This window comes from Rhinoraja longicauda, chromosome 15 (genome assembly GCF_053455715.1).
Source record: "Rhinoraja longicauda isolate Sanriku21f chromosome 15, sRhiLon1.1, whole genome shotgun sequence".
NCBI classification, from domain to species: Eukaryota; Metazoa; Chordata; class Chondrichthyes; order Rajiformes; family Arhynchobatidae; genus Rhinoraja; species Rhinoraja longicauda.
Window position 1 is genome coordinate 968,346 of NC_135967.1, and position 20,006 is coordinate 988,351.

At 51.4% G+C, this 20,006-nt stretch overlaps 1 protein-coding gene across 1 annotated transcript in view; it reads left to right on the forward strand.

The window, feature by feature from the left end:
• Positions 1–2,022: 2,022 nt before the first annotated feature.
• eda (ectodysplasin A) overlaps positions 2,023–20,006 on the forward strand; it is a 235,016-nt gene continuing 217,032 nt past the window's right edge. The window contains exon 1 of the mRNA XM_078412098.1: positions 2,023–2,324. Coding sequence (XP_078268224.1) covers positions 2,046–2,324 — 279 coding nt within the window. The 5' untranslated portion in view covers positions 2,023–2,045. The remainder of the gene's footprint in view (positions 2,325–20,006) is intronic.

A 20,006-nucleotide genomic window follows, 5' to 3' on the forward strand; every position in this document is an offset into this window, starting at 1 on the left:
TGTGATGGAGATGGTGAGGTCCAGAAACGGGAGGGAGATGTCAGAGATAGTCCAGGTATATTTAAGGGCAGGATGGAAATTGGAGGTGAAGTGTATGAAGTCAGTGAGTTCTGCATGGGTGCAAGAGGTAGCACCAATGCAGTCGTCGATGTAGCGGAGGTAGAGTTCGGGGATGGGGCCAGTGTACGTCTGGAACAGGGATTGTTCGACGTACCCGACAAAGAGGCAGGCGTAGCTAGGGCCCATGCGAGTGCCCATAGCTACGCCTCTGGTTTGGAGGAAGTGGGAGGAGTCAAAGGAGAAGTTGTTGAGGGTAAGAACCAGCTCTGCTAGGCGGAGGAGAGTGTTGGTCGATGGGGATTGGCTGGTTGGCTGTGGGACTCAGTGGATTTGTAATAGACGTCAGTCATTATTTCGTTACAGCCCAGTGGTGTGAGTATTGATTTCTCTCACTTCAGGTCGCCCCGGCATTCCCTCTCTCTCTCTCCCTCCCCCACCCAAGTCGCACCAGCTTCTCATTTTCACCCCACAAACAGCTAACAATGGCCTGCTTCCTTTATCATCATTACCTTTTGCATATCTTTCATTCATTCTTCTTTATCTCTCCACATCACCGTCTATATCTCTCGTTTCCCTTACCCCTAAAAAGTCTGAAGATGGGTCTCACCCATTCCTTCTCTCCACAGATGCTGCCTGACCCACTGAGTTAATCCAGCACTCTGTGAAACGTCGCCTATCCATGTTCTCCAGAGATGCTGCCTGACCCGCTGAGTTACTCCAGCACTCTATCCTGGTGCGATCATGCAATTCGGATTATGCATTTAGAAACATAGAAACAGAAAGTTGGAGCAGGAGGAGACCATTTGGCCCTTCGAGCCAGCACCGCCATTCATTGTGATCATGGCTGATCATCCACAATCAGTAACCCATGCCTGCCTTCTCCCCATATCCCTTGATTCCACTTGCCCCTAGAGCTCTATCTAACTCGCTTTTGAATTTGTCCAGTGATTTGGCCTCCACTGCCCTCTGTGGCAGAGAATTCCACAAATTCACAATTCTCTGGGTGAAAAAGTTTTTTCTCACCTCAGTTTTAAATGGCCTCCCCCTTTATTCTTAGACTGTGGCCCCTGGTTCTGGACTCCCCCAATATTGGGAACATTTTTCCTGCATCTAGCTTGTCCAGTCCTTTTATAATGTTATACGTCTCTCTAAGATCCCCTCTCATCCTTCTAAACTCCAGTGAATGCGAGCTTTTGCTTTTCTGCAGAGGTTTGCTGTGTGAGTTGCGCCTGGAGGTTTGCTGTGTGAGTTGCGCCTGGAGGTTTGCTGTGTGAGTTGCGCCTGGAGGTTTGCTGTGTGAGTTGCGCCTGGAGGTTTGCTGTGTGAGTTGCGCCTGGAGGTTTGCTGTGTGAGTTGCGCCTGGAGGTTTGCGTGCGGAGGCTGCGATCACCATCCACTTGGACAGTGATATTCTCCTTTGATTTCCCAAAAGGAGATTCGCCGCCCACCCACCCACCCCCCTGAAGCAAAATGTTCTTATCAGCGGCGAGCGAATTGGAGATTGGACTGGCTGTGTAATGGACACGACACTGGGCCAATAGAGAAAGTCAGGCAGGGTGAGGCGGACCCTGGCCGTGTGATAGGCGACTGGCTGGCCAGCTGGCTGGCTGGCTGACAGCTACAGCCCCTCTCTCTGTGCCTGGACCACTCTCTCAGTCACTCTCTCTCTCAGTCAGTCTCTCTCTCTCAGTCAGTCAGTCTCTCAGTCACTGGCCTGAGAGGTAGTTGTGTGGGGCAAGTGTAGCTGCAACTCGCTCTCTCTCTCTCTCTCTCTCTCTCTCTCTGTCTCTCTCTCTCTCTCTCTCTCTCTCTCTCCCTCTCTCTCTCTCTCTCCCTCTCTGTCTCTCTCTCTCTCTCACACTCTCTCTCTCACTCACTGACTGTAGGGGAGGTTCAGCCAGTGAATGTGTTGTAGAAGCTGCAACTATCACTATTACTCGTTTTTCTTTAAAGATCTGGGGGGGTTGTAGCTTCTAAATTAAAAAATGACAACGAAAAGTTTGGAAGGGAAACTGTTGAACTGCGATAAAGATGTGGGCGGCAGGTGTAGGTGTAACAACTGCGGGGTCTTCCTCGGCTTCTTTGTGCTGTCGCTCTGCCTTCACCTGCTCACCCTGCTCTGCTATCTGGATCTGCGCTCCGAGGTGAAACGGGAGCTGAGACAACAGCAACAGCCCAGCAGCGAGGTTGTGCCCGCACGGACAGCGGGTAGTTCCCCAGCTACAAGCATGTCTGCATGGGGAGTCCAGCTCACAGCCACCGAGGTCAGTCTCTCACTCAGTCAGTCACCCACCCCCTCACCCACCCCCTCACCCCCTCACCCCCTCACCCACCCACCCACCCCCTCACTCACCCACCCACCCACCCCTCATCCCCTCACCCACCCACCCACCCCCTCACCCACCCACCCACTCACTCACCCACCCCTCACCCACCCCCTCACCCACCCCCTCACTCACTCACCCACCCCCTCACCCACCCCCTCACTCACCCACCCCCTCACCCACTCACCCCCTCCCCCAACCCCCCCCTCACCCACTCACCCACCCCCTCACCCACTCACCCACTCACCCACCCACCCCTCACCCCTTCACTCACTCACCCCCTCACTCACTCTTACTGTTACCATCCTGGGCTTGTCCCACTGCAAATGTTGTCTGTATTAAACTCTAGAGAGGTGGTTCAAAGTTTATGTATATATATTATAATGGACTTTTTTTTAACAACCAAGCAATCTGTTATCAGCGTTTATATAATTGCATTGAACTTGTATAATCAGGGGAGTTATTGCAACGGGCAACGACCTGTGCAAACGCGATTGCTTCTTTAAGGCCAACCCAACCATTGAATGGTCAGTGGTGTATGAATTGTGTTCGCTGTGGTAATATTTCATGACAACGTTCCTATCATTGCAATATTTCCAAGTGATTTGCGAATGCCTTTGTTCACTCTATGTTGAGTGTCCTCCACCACCGTCTGTGCGGCCCCCCACCTTAAGCTGGGCATTCATTAGACATGGGCATAGATAGATTGCTTCCTTCCTCTACAGACCGGCGTGAAGTCATGTTGACTTTTATTACTGCTCCGCTTTTCAGCAGAAGTGTGTGTGGAGAGAAGTTACTACTCGCGGGGTTTGAAAGGGAGGGGGAAATAGAGAACGTGGCATCTTCGTGTGTGGGTGCAAACTCACCCAGCTAAAACACCACCCACTTGTCGCTGTCTGATTCCTGCTGCAGGAGATTGGGCTCCTGCCCTGGTGTATCATGGAGACGGGCAGCACAATGCCTGGGTTAGTGGCAGCCACCACTGATCCAGATCTGACCCAGACCTCTGTGTGGAGTTTGCACCTACTCCCTTGCGGTTGCACGGGTTTCCTCTGGTGCTCTGGTTTCCTCCAGAATCCCAAAGATGTGTAGTGTGATTGGGCGACCGGCGACTGGGAAACTGCCCCATCTGTGTTCTACGTTGTAGCGTCTGGGAGATAGCTGGTAAGAATGTGGGTAGAATAAAATGAGATTGGTTAGTATTATTAAAAATGGGTGCTTGATAGATAGCATAGGCTTGCTGGGCCGAAGGGCTGCTTGCCATGCTGCCGACTCTAAGCTTTACCTTCCAGTGATTCCTTATAACGTCTATGTTGATACTTGTGTAAGCTTGGAATCCAAGGTGATTGTGCCTGAAGAACTGCTGCCTGAGATGCTTCTGCTTGATTAACAGGACAATGCATAGAATATAAAAGTTAGGAGTTTATGATGTGACGTAGAAACATAAATAGGTGCAGGAGGAGGCCATTTGGCCCTTCGAGCCAGCACCGCCATTCATTGTGATCAGTAACCCGTGCCTGCCTTCTCCCCATATTCCTTGATTCCACTAGACCCCAGAGCTCTATCTAACTCTCTTTTAAATTCATCCAGTGAATTGGCCTCCACTGCCCTCTGCGGCAGAGAATTCCACAAATTCACAACTCTCTGGGTGAAAAAGCTTTTTCTCATCTCAGTTTTAAATGGCCTCCCATTTATTCTTAGACTGTGGCCCCTGGCTTTGCAAGACAATAGATAAAAGAAATTAGTTAAATCCAAAACATGAGTTAAATGGTAGCAGTGTTCTGGCTGTGCACTCGTGAAAAGATATGAATGCATTGGAGAGAGTGCAGGGGGGATTCATTAGGATGTGTCTTAGATTGGAGGACTTGAGTTATTGGGAGAGAGTGGGCAGGCTGAGTCTGATTCCCCTGGAACAAAGGAGATGGAGTGGTTACGTGACAGATGTAGAAGGCATAGACATCGCAGATAGTCAGAATATTTATTGTCTGTGTTGGGGGCAACAAGAACAATAGGGTATTGATTTAAGGTCAGAGGAAGGGATATTGCAGGGGTTTGAAGGGCACATTTATCACACAGAGTGGTTGATAGCTGGAACTCCTTTCTAGAGGAGATGTAGTCAAATACAATCATTACATGTGAGAGACATTTAGACAAGCACTTGTGGGGGAGGTGCATGCTGAGAATGAGTGGGGGATTCGGGGTGGGGGGGAGGCGGGTAGTGGGCTGCCGAGAATGAATGGGTGACTTGGAGTGGGAGGGGGGGGATGGCTGTTGCTACTTGCGGTGGCAGGCAGTAGGTAGGACTGCTCAGTGGACTTTTGTAACTTTGTCGCTGCCAAAACGTGGCAACACTTGTGTACTACCTGGGTACGGTCTGCTGCATGAATCTATCAGATTGTGTGCAAAACAAAGCGTTTCACTGTGCCTCGGTACATGTGCCAATAGAGTATCATTGGACCATAAATAGGCAAAGCAAATGGGATTAGTGAAGATGGGTTGGCATGGATGCGATGGGCAGAAGGGCCTGTTTCTGTGGTTTGCAACTGTAACTCTGATTCAATGACTGGTGGCGCAGCGGTAGAGTTGCTGCCTTACAGTGAATGCAGCGTCGGAGACCCGGGTTCCATCCCGACTACGGGTGCTGTCTGTACGGAGTTTGTACGTTCTCCCCGTGACCTGCGTGGGTTTTCTCCGAGATCTTCGGTTTCCTCCCACACTCCAAAGACGTGCAGGTTTGTAGGTTAATTGGCTTGGTAAATGTAAAAATAGGATAGTGTTAATGTGCGGGGATCGCTGGTCGGCGCGGACCCGGTGGGCCACAAGGACCTGCTTCTGTGCAGTATCTCTAAACTAAACAGCAGATACCTGGAACAACCTGGTTGTTCACAAAGAATAGTAGAAAAAGGAGCATCATGAATCATTTCGCTGAATTCTCACTGAAAATAAAGTAGAAAATTGTCTACTTTAGTTTAGTTTAGAGATACAATTCCACAATATGAATTCACCAGAGAAATGCAACAAAAAAAAAAGATGGATTTCACCGACCTGTGCAATATTGTTCTCGGATCCCTTGAATCACACTTCAAAGGAACCACCCTCTTCAGCTTGGTGTTGAGGCATCAGGGATTGGCTAACAAATCTAGCTGCAATGAATGCATTGTGTTAAGATGTACAGTCTTAGAATTTTTTAGATGAAAGAAACGCCCCATCCCAGTGCTGGTTTCATCTAAATTCTTTGCAGTCTTCTTTCTTCGCACACTTTAGTTTTTTTTCTCCCAAGCATGTGTAAAAATTGTAAGTCTCACACAATCAGTTGCAGCCATATGTTCAGGACGGTAAAAATGATACTGCCTGACCCGCTGAGTTAATCCAGCTTTTTCTGTCCATCTTCAAAATGGAAACTACTATTCAGAGTTGTAAAGATTTTTAATTGCACAGATGACTAAATCCTGCCAGCCTATAATTTTCTTTGCATGACAATTTTCTAATGGTAATGCTGTGGGGTTTTTTCATACTCCTCATTTTGGATATCTTTTCAAGTTTTCGGTGGCACTAATTGCAGGAACACACATCTGAGAGCACAAGCCTGGTGTTAATCGCACTAAGACACAGAAACACAATACCTGTGGTGTCTCTGCAAATGCTTGCAAATGTTTCCCTGCGGTCGTCCATCACCACAATCCCCCAGCTTGACAGATTGTGACAGATTGATGATATCACTGGCATTTAGGCTAACGAAAAGCCGAGAACAAATTGGAAAGACGGGTCGAATATGTTTAGTATCTTGCAGGCTTTTCTGTGGTTGTGTGATTATGTAGTTTATGGTGTTTAACGTTTCTGATTAGATTTTCAACTTGTGCTGACATAACTCTGCTGGAAGGGTTTGGCAGTAAGTCAACAGTGCAGCACTATGATTAAAATAAATTACCTCTGTGGATATATTGATAAATTAACTTCAAATTTCTCTGGAGCAAAATGAATAGAAGTGGTCCAGAATCTATCCAATCTGCACCAGGGGTGTTGGGCGAAATATTTTGGCAGTACTCTAATTGCATCCCACGAGGTAGTGAGGACAACATTCCTATAAGATTATTTCTGTTGCAAAATACACTGGTAGACCAATATCATCTCATCATCTGAGGTGCATCATACTTTAAATTAAATTCTCATTTGATCAAGCCATTGAAATAAAAACAGAAAATACTGTAACGACTTAGCAGGTCAAGAAGTATCTGTGCATGGGAAAATGTTCCAGAATTTGTATCAGGATTGAAAAGGGGATGGTAGAGTTGCTACCCTAAACCACCAGAGACCCCGGTTCTATCCTGACCCTTTTATTTTTATTTTTTTATATAAAAGTTTTATTCCAAAGAAAAACATACAAACATACTAAGCAAAATGTGATCAAACAAAAGCTGCCTGTATCGGCAGTTTACAAAATAAACAATTATCATATTAAAATCCCGCCATCTCTGTCAACAATACATTCAACCCCCGCGGCGACCAGCGTTCCCGGAAGGCCTCCAGAGTCCCCGTGGACACCGCGTGTTCCCTCTCCAGGGACACGCGGGCACGGACGTAAGCCCGGAACAGGGGTAGGCAGCCGACTTCTGTGAGGCCGTCGACTGCCCGCTGCCTGGACCCGCGGATGGCCATCTTGGCCAGGCCCAGGAACAGACCGACAGGGAGACCCCCTCCTCCCTCCTGACCCTCCCCCCTCTGTACCGGGTGCCCAAAAATTAAAAGCGTAGGGCTAAAATGGAGCCAGAACTTGAGGAGCAGCCCCTTCAGATACTGGAACAGGGGCTGTAACCTCACGCACTCAGTATACAAATGGTACACGGTCTCCTCCTCGCCGCAGAAGCGACAGGCGGCAGACGAGACCGTGAACCGGCTCAAGTACCTGTTACAGGCTATAGCCTTATGCAACACTCTCCACCCCAGGTCTCCGATGTAAAGGGTGAGGACCCCCTTATAGAGAGACCGCCACTGGGGACTGCTCCCGCCGTCAGGTGGTAACACGGACCGCCAGGGCGTGTCCGGACGGAAGACGAGAGCGAGGAAGTGGAGAGTGTGCAGGAGCAGCCTGTACAAGACGCGCCTCTCCGCGTCACGGAACGGCACGCTGGGCATCTGGGAAAGGCGGCTCATATTGCGTGGGGCCGGCTCTCGGGAAGGGACCCGGGCCGTGGGCCCGATGAGCAATTCCGACGGAGCGGGGGTAAGCCCGGTCGGAATCGCTCCACGCACACGCCTCTCCTCGACACCCACCGTGACAGGGTGAGGACCGGCCCCCTCACAACCACAGCACCCCCCTCCCCCTGAGGAGCAGCACCCTGGCTGAAGGTGACCAAATTCCTGGCTCTCAGGAGATCACGGTAAAAACCGGGCAACTCCCGCCTAGCGCGCTGACTCATGCCCGCTACCGGGAGCCGTGATCCCTCCTGGAGGCAGTGTCCCCGGCAGAAAAAGTACGTGGCCAGCGAGTGCCATCTGGGAGGGCACTCGGAGTACACGTACCTCTGCAGGGTCCTGAGTCGGAGGGCTGCCACCTGAGTGCGGACGCAGACCAGCGCCTGACCGCCCTCCTCCAACGGGAGACTCAGAACCCCAGCACAGACCCAGTGGTTCCTCTCACCCCAGAAGAAGTTAACTAACCTCCTCTGTATCATGGCGATGAAACGAGAGGACGGGACCAGAGTGGCCAGCCGGTACCACAGCAGAGAGGCCACCAGCTGGTTTATGACCAAAGCCCTACCCCGATATGATAACACACCAAGGAGGCCTGACCAGCGCCCCACACGAGCGACCACCTTCGCCTCCAGCTCCTGCCAATTCGCCGGTCAAGCCCCCTCAGTGGGACTCAGGTAGATCCCCAGATAGAGGAGGTGCGTGGTGCTCCACGCAAAAACTGCCATCTCCTCCGTCAGGGAGTCCACCTGCCACTGACCCACCAAGAGCCCAGCACACTTCCCCCAGTTGATCCTGGCGGAGGATGCGGCTGAGAACACCCGCTGGCACTCACGCATCCTCCGCAGGTCAACCGGGTCGGTGAACATTAGTAGCACATCGTCGGCGTAGGCCGAGAGAACCACCACCACCCCCGGCCCCGGCAAAGTCAAACCTGCCAGCCGCCTCCGTAGGAGGCACAGGAATGGCTCCACACAGAGGGAATAAAGCTGGCCGGACATGGGGCATCCCTGACGAACCCCCCTCCCAAAGTGAATGGGAGCCAACAAAGAGCCATTGACCTTGACCAGGCACTCTGCAGCAGCGTATAGGGGCCGGACCCGGGCCACGAAATGCGGTCCGAATCCAAACGCCCGCAGAGTCCCGAGAAGGTAGTCGTGTCCCACCCGGTCAAACGCCTTCTCCTGGTCAAGGGAGAGAAAGGCAACTGACTGACCAGCCCTCTGGCACAGATGGATCAGGTCCCGGACCAGATGGATATTGTCCTGGATGGACCGGCCCGGGACTGTGTAGGACTGGTCAGGGTGGATCACATGGGACAGCATGGGCCCCAGGCGATTGGCCAATGCCCGTGCAAAGACTTTGTAACCCGTACTGAGAAGAGAGACAGGGCGCCAGTTCTTCAAGAGGCGGAGATCGCCCTTCTTGGGCAGCAGGACGACGACTGCCCTGCGCCACGAGAAGGGCATCTCCCCGGTCGCCAGGCTCTCCCCCAACACCTTCACATAGTCGCCCCCCAGGACACCCCAGAAGACTCGAAGAAACTCCACAGTCAGCCCATCCAGCCCCGGAGACTTGCCCCTACTGAGCTGGTGCAGGGCACCAGTCAACTCCTCCAGAGTTAGGGGATCATCGAGGCGCTCGGCCACCTCTCTGCACACTATGGGTAAGCCCTCCCACAGCACCCCTTGTGCCTCCCCACTAGATGTACCCTCGGAGAACAGAGTGTCATAGAACGACCAAACTGAGGCCCCGATCCTCTCTGGATCCGTGACGGGGGAGCCATCGTCCGCAAGCAACTCGACAAACTGCCTGCGGGCACCTCGGCACTTCTCCAGGGAAAAGAAAAAGGGGGAGGCGCGGTCCAGATCGTGCAACATCTGGACTCGCGACCTCACATACGCGCCCCGGGACCTCCTCAGCTGCAAGTCCCTCAGTGCCCCTTTCTTCTCCTGGTACTCCTCCCACTCACACGAGTCCCCCTCCGTCTGACCCAGGCGAGACTCCGAGTCGAGCAACTCTCTCTCAAGCCGTCCGATCTCGGAGTCCCGCCCCTTGGTCGACCCCCTCGTGTAGTCCTGGCAAAACAGACGGACGTAAGCCTTCCCTACATCCCACCACTGCCTTAGGGAAGGGAAACGCCCCTGCCTTTCCCTCCACTCCGCCCAGAACTGCTTGAATGAATCCCGGAACCGGCGCTCCTCCAGCAGCCAGTTGTTGAAATGCCAGTACGCGGACCCTGCCCGTGTGCGCGTCGGGATAAAGTCCACTCGCACCAGGCAGTGGTCCGAGCACGGCTCCAACCGCATGGAGGCTGCCGAGACACAGGACATATAGGCCTTAGACACGTATACACGGTCAATACGGGAACCACCCCCCTTAAACCTGTATGAGAAGGCGCCGGAGTTGGGATAGAAATACTCCAAGCATCTACTAGCTCAAAAGAATCCACCAACTCCCTTAATGTCTTTACCGCTGCCGGATCGCGCTGAACGCCAGAGCGATCTCTCGCCTCAACGGTACAATTAAAATCACCCCCCAGGAAAACACACTCCCCCCGATCGATGGTGTTCAACAGCGCGGTCACTTCTTGTGTTAACCGCGTCTGCATAGCACCGCTCTTGGGGGCGTACACATTAATAAAGTGTAACGGCACGCCATCCAGGCGCACGGCCAGATACAACAACCGGCCTGGTACAATGTCCTGCACCTTGACAATCTCCGGCTGGAAAGATGGGGCCAACAGGAAGGCCACTCCACTCGAGATGGAGGTGAGATGGCTGATGTAGACCCCCCCTTCCCACTCCAGGAGCCAGGTGGGCTCGTCACTAGTCACAGTGTGTGTTTCCTGCAGGAAGCTCACCGCGTACCTCCCGTCCCTCAGCACCGAGAGATGGTGAAACCTACGGAGAGACCCCCTGGCCCCATTAATATTCAGGCTGGCTATAGTGAGCTTCATTTTGAAAGCGCACAAGAACTTTTACCAGCCCCCCCGTGACGGAGTGGAGCCTCCCCGAGCCCTCTGCCCTTTCTTTAGGGACTTAAAAAGCTCTTGGAGCTGGCGCCGCTCATTTTTCAATAAACCTGCCACGTTCCCCTCCTCCTGAAGGATTGCATCAATGGACTGCAAGGGTACCGTCAGGTCCGACCAGCGGTCAACAGCCAGATCTGCCTTATTCCTCTTCCCTCTGCTGTCCTTCAGAAACTTCCAGAGTTCCCAGATATCAACAAGCCGACACACGGGGCTGCGGGTGGGACAGTCCATCAACTCACTGTCGCTGGACTCCACGTCCCCCTCCCCCTCCTCCTCAATGTCTGAGCCCGAGTCTGGATAGTTCTGACTCCCAGCCGCCTCGCTCACCCCTCCCTGTGAGGTGGGCGGGTCGGCCACATCACCCGGTCCCTCCTCCGTCACCATCCCACCCCCAGGATCAGTGACGGGGGCAGGTACCGGTACCTCTAACTGTGGCAAGCTGCCTGGTAAATGGCCAGGCTCCTGCACACCCCCACCGCCCTCTGTAACCAGATTGGGGGCAGTGATGTCGGAGGAAGTCTCCGGGGCGGGCAGTCAGCGGGCTTGTCTAGAGTCCGACCGAAGGACACGATCGGAAACGGCCCTGTCCTCCTTCGCACCCAGGGCACCCGCCCCAGCACCGTCACCCAGAGAGTCCCCGTCCCCCACCACCAGGGGAATCACCTTGCTCTGGCCCTCAGGGGGCGATGTTCCCGGAGTCTACCCTGCTCCCTCAGCCGGTGGGGCAGCACACCCCTCAATAGGACTCGTAGCCTCAACGGGGAGCATGGGCTGGGGACCCACCCCCACACTCAAGTCTCCCCCATCAATCTTCCCCTGGTCACCCTCTAAGCCAGCGGACGCAATCCCTGGGGGAACAGCCCCCTCGGGTAGTGTGTCAACACTCTCAGGTGGTCCCTGCACTACAGAGGAATCCTCCTGCCCACAGGAAGTGTGCACTTGGTACTCTGCCTCAACAGGGGAGAAACACCTCCCTTCAGGTCGCCCCTGACCTTCAGGGCCGTTCTCCGTGTCAGAGGACCCATGCCTCCTCTTATAACCACTAGTGTGCGGTGGTACAGTCAGCTCCATTGCTGAAGCCTGTTCCTCCGCCCCGCCATCTACCTGCTCATCCTCTCCAGCCTTCAGACCCTCAGGCTTCCCTGGGCTAGCTAGGCTCAGAGGCGAGCTCGATAATATCTACTGCCGGGGGACCCTCATTAAGGTGACCTTCTGCCTGGCGTCCCGCTTGAACGTTCTTCTTCTTCTTTCTAACTTTCTTACTCTTCTGTCTCTCCCAGTGCCCCTCATCCACCCCCCCACACTGCACCGGCATCCTCCGCCACAGGTACGGGACATGGGGGTGGTGGGGGAATGGGGGTTGGGGGCAAGGGAACAAAGTCATCACGGGCTACCGTGGTAGAACCAGCAGCCCCAGATGGGCCAGCACTGCCTTCCTGGGCCACCTTGGTAGAGCTGGCAGCCCGGGTCCTGGGACAATTCCTGCGGAAATGCCCCACCTCTTTGCATGCATGGCAGCGTGCTTGGCCCGTGTTCCAAAACACGCGATAGCAGAATCCTTCCCATTCAACCTCAAAACTCCCCTCCATATCAATCCCCTGTGCCAGCTGTATGTACACGCGGTGATTGAACGTTAATACATGCTGCATTTCGGGATCATCCAACCTATGCAACAGTTTGGTGGGCCCAGACCGCACCTCCCCCAGCTTAGTTACATGTGGGAGCAGTAGCACGTCCGGAACATAAGGGGGAACGTTGGACAGCATGACCGGCAGCACGGGCCGTCCCCATGGGTCCACCGCCATGTAAATCCCAGCCACCGTGATCCCCCTTTCCAGTGCGGTAGCCACCGACTGCTCAGTCTTTAGGATGACAACAGCCTTCCCACTGACCACCGCGCCTGCGATTATGGCCTTCTTGCCAACAGTCTCCCCCAGCGCGGTTAGCACAGCCTTGAAGGTAATGTTGCCCTGCAAGGTCACTTTCACCCCGTGTATACGCCCCAACGACTCATGGCCCTCAGTCACGGAGACTGCCGACCGTACGGCAGATGCATAACTCTGAGGGGGCCGCCATCTTTAGGGCGTGGAACAAAACAAAATGTCTCAGTATTTTATGTCAAAGCAGTCTTTCTGTTATTGCTGCACCTCCACGCATTTGCAGCAGTTTAAAGTCTTGTGAAGGCTTTCCTGGCAAAGCAACAGAAGCAGTCTCCTGATAAGATGGGGAAAAGTCCGTGCCAATCCTCCGTCGTAGAAAATGGAGCTTCCGGAGGCTTCTTCCCCAGGTCTCGGTCGCCCTCCCGGCTTCAACGAAAATCCAATGCACTGTTGCCGTACTTACCCGGCACACCTGGACCGGGCAAAGTCGGTGTGGGAGGGAGCTTTCCGATGCTACAGACCACAAACACCGCTCTAGACTCGGCTCCCACCAGTTCAAGTGTAACGTGACCTTCCGCCAGCCACTGCCGCTCCTACGACTTTCAGAAAACACGAACAAATCCTCCCTAATTAGAGGACTCTTTCAACAAAGAGAGTTTCTGCTTTCCGACAGAACTCCAAAAAGCAAATTCTGACTGCTTTCGTTTGTCCTCGACAAACAAATCCTTCGAAAATAATCAAATCCTCACAGCCAGTGCCAGACACCCACGTTCGATCCCGACCCTGGGTGCTGTCTGTGTGGAGTTTGCACGTTCTCTCTGTGACCATGTGGGTTTTCTCCATGTGCTCCCACGCTCCAAAGATGTACAGGTTTGCAGGTTAATTGGTCTTGGTAAAAAATTGTAAATTGTCCCTAATGCGTAGGATAGTGTTGGTGTACTGGGTTGGATGTCTGAAGTGAAGTTCAGAGAAAAGTGAGGAGAGAAGCAGGGAGGGGTGAGGAACTGATTGCAGGCAGTACAGTTTAAATGACAAAAGGATGGACAATATAACACAGAGGTAGGGTGTTAAATGTTAAGAGGCCACACCATTTAAAGGTAGCAAAATAAAGCTGTTTGAGGAACGCAGCAGGCAAGGTGGTAACTGGAGGCAGTGAGATGGTGGAAGGCCTGGGGCAAGATGCTGGACCAGGACTGAGGGGGTTAAGGGAAGAGAGCCAATATAAAGATGTAGGGTGGGGAATCGATGGGTGGTTGGTTCCTGGTGAAGATGAGCAGGTGGAGACAGGTGGGGGAGAGAAAGGTAGAGAGGATCAGAGGCCATTGTATGATTCCACCATTTAAAGGCAGCTGGATTTAAGGAGCTTTACTGGGACAAAAAACACAAAGTGCTGGAGTAACTCAGTGGGTCAGGCAGCATCCCTGGAGAATATGGCTCAGAGATGCTGCCCGACCCGCTGAGTTCCTCCAGCACATTATGTATTTTGCCCATGATTTCAGCATCTGCAGTTCCTTGTGCGTTTTACTGGGAGAAGGTTAATGCATTTCAATAAACTTGATGAAAAAATTGTGTGGGGAAGGTCTATATCTGATGAACAAACAACATGCTTTTTTGTGATAACTGATTAAAGTCAATAAGGCAGATTTCAAATGATGATTTTTTCTTGCATCTTTTTTCGATATTTGGTATGATTTTTCCTTGGTGCAAACATTAAAAACATGCTTTTTAAGTACACTGTAATTTTTTCCATTTAATGATTACTGAAGATGAGCAAGCTCAACGTTTTAATAAATATATGAAGAAAAGAGCAGAAGTCAAGGAGCCAGGTTTGAACTGTGCGAGGAAATCTGAGCTGAGCCGACCACACTGTTGCCCTCCACTGACCTGCCTTAGCACCCCGGCAACTCCCTCTTCTCCCCTCTCCCATCAGCCAAAAGGTACAGAAGTGTGAAAACGCACAGCTCCTGATTCAGGGACAGTTTCTTCCCGGCTGTTATCAGGCAACTGAACCATCCCACCACAACCAGAGAGGAGTGCTGAACTACTATCTACCTCATTGGTGACCCTTGGACTATCCTTGATCGGACTTTACTGGCTTTACCTTCCTCTAAACGTTACAGGTGCTCCTCAACTTACGATGGGGTTACGTTCCGAGAAACCCATCGGAAACCGAGAGTATCGTAAGTGGAAATGCATTGAATACACGTGATCACGTGGCTGGAAGCGAGCGGTGGCTTGTGATGGGTCACTGCCGTTTGCACCATCACAAAGTTGAAACATCGTAAGTCGAAACATCGTAAGTTGAGGAGCACCTGTATTCCCTTATCATGTATCTGTACACTGTAAATGGCTCGATTGTAATCATGTGTTGTCTTTCTGCTGACTGGATAGCCCGCAACAAAGGCTTTTCACTGTACCTCAGTACACGTGACAATAAACTAAACTTACCTGCCGAGGTTTACCAGCATGTTCTGCTCTTGCATCCCCTTGTACTCTGCTGTTTCACTCCAACAATGACAATTCAGATTCTATAATACCCAGCAAGTACATAGTGATAATGCAAAGACAAATTATAGGAGCATTTATATTTGATTTACCATGCAAGCACTTCAAAACTGCACAAAAGTTAATCAACTTTAAAAACAAAAAGCTAAAACTGATGGAAAAGCTCAAGCAATAGATGGATTAAACACTATTTTGTTGCAACCAAACTTGATTACCTGGTGATTGATTTCATTGCTGCTTTGAAGATTGTTTATGATGCGAATAGTATTTAATTGTCATGCGTACCGAATGGAATGCCATTGTACATTTCAAAAGTATTTTGAGGTACTTTGTAACTTATTACACATGTAAAATGTTCCATTGAAGTGTGAAATAAAATCAAAAACATTTTGGAAATGTTCAAGTCAGTCAAGCAGCTTCTACGGAAAGAAAAACTGTGTCAATGCTTCAGGTTGGAGTTCTGGCAAATTACCTTTGATCTGAAATATTAATTCTGTTTCTCCACAGATGTTACCTGATCTGTTCAATGATTCAATCAATAATGATTTAATGATTCAGTTATACAGAATTTCCAGAAGGTTCTGTTTTGGTTGTTTCAAAACCTTGGATCACTAACATGCTGGAGTAACTCAGCGGGTCGGGCAGCATCTCAGACTGAAGATTGACCTTCGATTTGAACCAGCATCTGCATTTTTTTCCTCCGATCACGAACATCCTTTCAGTTCCCTACGTCGGGCCAATTACTTACGATCAGCAAGTTGTCAGGTGACTCAGTATTTGCAATCATAGAGTCATAGAGTGATAAAGCATGGAACAGGCCCTACAGCCCAACTTGCCCACACCGGCCATCATGTCCCATCTACACTCGTCCCACCTGCCTGCGTTTGGCCCATATCCCTCCAAACCTATCCTATCTGTGTAGCTGTCAAACTGTTTCTTAAACTTTGGAATAGTCCCTGCCTCAACTACCTCCATTTGCAGCTTGTTCCACAAACCTACCACCCTTTGTGTGAAAAAGCCACCCTTCAGATTCCTATTAAATCTTTTCCCCTTCCCCTTAATCCTATGTCCTCTGGTTCTCGATTCCACTGCTCTGGGCAAGAGGCTCTGTGCATCTACCCGATCTATTCCTCTCATGATTTTATACATTGATCCACTCTTGAAACAGGAGGGCACGACTTGCACTGTTTGCATTCTTTATGGCACTTATAAACTATCTATTGGGGCGGTCACGGTGGCGCAGCGGTAGAGTTGCTGCCTTACAGCGAATGCAGTGCCAGAGACCCGGGTTCGATCCCGACTACGGGTGCTGTCTGTACAGAGTTTGTACGTACTCCCCGTGACCTGCGTGGGTTTTCTCCGAGATCTTCGGTTTCCTCCCACACTCCGAAGACGTACAGGTTTGTAGGTTAATTGGCTTGGTAAATGTCCCTAGTGTGTGTAGGATAGTGTTAATGTGCGGGGATCACTGGTCAGTGCGGACCCAGTGGGCTGAAAGGGCCTGTTTACGCGCTGTATCTCTAAACTATTGCCTCATAGTACTATCTATGCCCTATCTATACTGCCTAGGTGAGGTCTGCTGTGCGATTTTACCAGGTTGTATGCAAAACAAAGCATTTTACTGTACATAGGTACATGTGACATTAAAGTATCATTGATCATTCAGTTGGAATTTCACTCGGCTGACATAATCTGTTGGTTCACTTTTTTCACATCGTAATGTTCTGGCAGCTCAATCAGAATGCCCACACTTACACATGCCTGCAGTACACCGATCAGCCAAAACATTATGACCACTGACAGGTGAAGTGCATAACATTGATTATCTTGTTACAATGGCACCTGTCAAGGGGTGGGATAAGAAAATAACTGCAGATGATGGTACAAATCGATTTATTCACAAAATGCTGGAGTAACTCAGCAGGTCAGGTAGCATCTCGGGAGAGAAGGAATGGGTGACGTTTCGGGTCGAGACCCTTCTTCAGACTGATGTCAGGGGGGCGGGACAAAGGAAAGATATAGGTGGAGACAGGTAGATAGAGGGAGATCTGGGAAGGAGGAGGTGAAGGGAGGGACAGAGGAACTATCTAAAGTTGGAGAAGTCGATGTTCATACCACTGGGCTGCAAACGGCCATGACAGAAAGGTCAGACTGGGAATGGGAGGGGGAGTTAAAGTGCTCGGCCACCGGGAGATCAGTTTGGTCAATGCGGACCGAGCGCAGGTGTTCAGCGAAGCGATCGCCGAACCTGCGCTTGGTTTCGACAATGTAAATAAGTTGACATCTAGAACAGCGGATACAATAGATGAGGTTGGAGGAGGTGCAGATGAACCTCTGTCTCACCTGCAAAGACTGTTTGGGTCCTTGGATGGAGTTGAGGGGGGAGGTAAAGGGACAGGTGTTGCATCTCCTGCGGTTGCAGGGGAAAGTGCCCGAGGTTGGGGTGGTTTGGGTAGGAAGGGACGAGTGGACCAGGGAGTTACGGAGGGAACGGTCTCTGCGGAACGCAGAAAGGGGAGGGGATGGGAAGATATGGCCAGTGGTGGGGTCCCGTTGTAGGTGACGGAAATGTTGATGGACGATATGTTGGATCCGCTGGCTGGTGGGGTGGAAGGTGAGAACGAGGGGGATTCTGTCCTTGTTGCGAGTGGGGGGAGGGGGAGCAAGAGCGGAGCTGCGGGATGTAGAAGAGACCCTAGTGAGAGCCTCATCTATAATGGAGGAGGGGAAGCCCCGTTTCCTGAAGAACGAGGACATCTCGGAAGCCCTAGTGTGAAACACCTCATCCCGGGCGCAGATGCGGCGTAGACGGAGGAATTGGGAGTAGGGGATAGACTTTTTGCAGGGGACCGGGTGGGAAGAAGTGTAGTCCAGATAGCTGTGCGAGTCAGTGGGTTTATAGTAAATGTCCGTCACTAGTCTGTCTCCTGTGATGGAGATGGTGAGGTCCAGAAACGGGAGGGAAATGTCAGAGATAGTCCAGGTATATTTAAGTGCAGGATGGAAATTGGAGGTGAAGTGTATGAAGTCAGTGAGTTCTGCATGGGTGCAAGAGGTGGCACCAATGCAGTCATCGATGTAGCGGAGGTAGAGTTCGGGGATGGGGTTAGTGGACGTCCGTAACAGGGATTGTTCGACGTACCCAACAAAGAGGCAGGCGTAGCTAGGGCCCATGCGAGTGCCCATAGCTACGCCTCTGGTTTGGAGGAAGTGGGAGGAGTCAAAGGAGAAGTTGTTGAGGGTAAGAAACAGCTCTGCTAGGCGGAGGAGAGTGTTGGTCCCTCCGTAACTCCCTGGTCCACTCGTCCCTTCCTACCCAAACCACCCCATCCCCGGGCACTTTCCCCTGCAACCGCACGAGATGCAACACCTGTCCCTTTACCTCCCCCCTCAACTCCATCCAAGGACCCAAACAGTCTTTCCAGGTGAGACAAAGGTTCACCTGCACCTCCTCCAACCTCATCTATTGCATCCGCTGCTCTAGATGTCAACTTATTTACATCGGCGAAACCAAGCGCAGGCTCGGCGATCGCTTCGCTGAACACCTGCGCTCGGTCCGCATTAACAAAACTGATCTCCCGGTGGCCGAGCACTTTAACTCCCCCTCCCATTCCCAGTCTGACCTTTCTGTCATGGGCCTCCTCCAGTGCCATAGTGAGGCCCACCGCAAATTGGAGGAACAGCACCTCATATTTCGCCTGGGCAGTTTACAGCCCGGTGGTATGAACGTCGACTTCACCAACTTTAGATAGTTCCTCTGTCCCTCCCTTCCCCTCCTCCTTCCCAGATCTCCCTCTATCTTCCTGTCTCCACCTATATCCTTCCTTTGTCCCGCCTCCCTGACATCAGTCTGAAGAAGGGTCTCAACCCGAAACGTCACCCATTCCTTCTCTCCCGAGATGCTGCCTGACCTGCTGAGTTACTCCAGCATTTTGTGAATAAAGGGGTGGGATATATTAGGCAGCAAGTGAACATTCAGTTCTTGTAGTTGATGTGTTGGATGCATGAGAAATGGGCAGGAGTAAAGACCTGAGCGACTTTGACAAGGGCCAAATTGTTATGGCCATCCGACTGGGTCAGAGCATCTCTGAAACGGCAAGGCTTGTGGGGTGCTCCCGGTCAGCAGTGGTGAGTACCTACCGACAGTGGTCCGAGGAGGGACAAACCACAAACCGACGACAGACAGGGTGTTGGACGCCCAAGGCTCATCGATGCGCGAGGGCAACGAAGGCTATCCCGTCTGGTCCGAACCGACAGAAGGTCGACTGGCACAAGTCACAGAAAATTTTAATGGTGGTCACGGGAGGAATGTGTCACAATACACAGTGCATCACACCCTGCTGCGTATGGGGCTGCACACGGAGGACCAACAGCATATTAGGCAGGTGGGCATAATGTTTTGGCTCATCAGGTCGTAATGTGTTGACTGATTAGTGTATAATGAGGAACATCACTTCATCTGCTTTGGGTCTGGGCATTTGTATGTTTGAATAAAAGGAATATCTATAAAATATTTGCATTCTGTCACTTTTATAATCTATTAGTTAATTTACCGTTATTTTCTTTGGAGTCACAAGAGGTTGCAAATGCTGTCATTTGGAGCAAACGGCAAACTACTGGAGGGACTAAGTGTGTCAGGCAGCATCTGTGGAGCCAAAGTGAGAGTGGGTTTGGGTTGAGACCCTTCTTCGGACATCTTGAGAGGTGGAACCAGGTGAGGTGGGGGATGGTGGGCCTGGGGGAGGTGGTGGGTGGAATTGGGAGATAGTGACTGGTGGGTGAATTGTAGGGACAGAAAGGGAGAAGTTGGAGGGAAGGGGATGGCAGGGGGGTGGTAGGTGCAGGTGATGAGTGGAAACCCCATTATCTGGTTTCACTTATCACCATCCTTATTGAGCAGATGCAGAAATCTGATGACGGAGACCCAAGAAACTAAACATAGCACAAAAAGTAAGGAAATTTGTGTTTGGTAGATTATTTCTTTGTTGTAACTTTGTTTCTTCTTGGCAATAA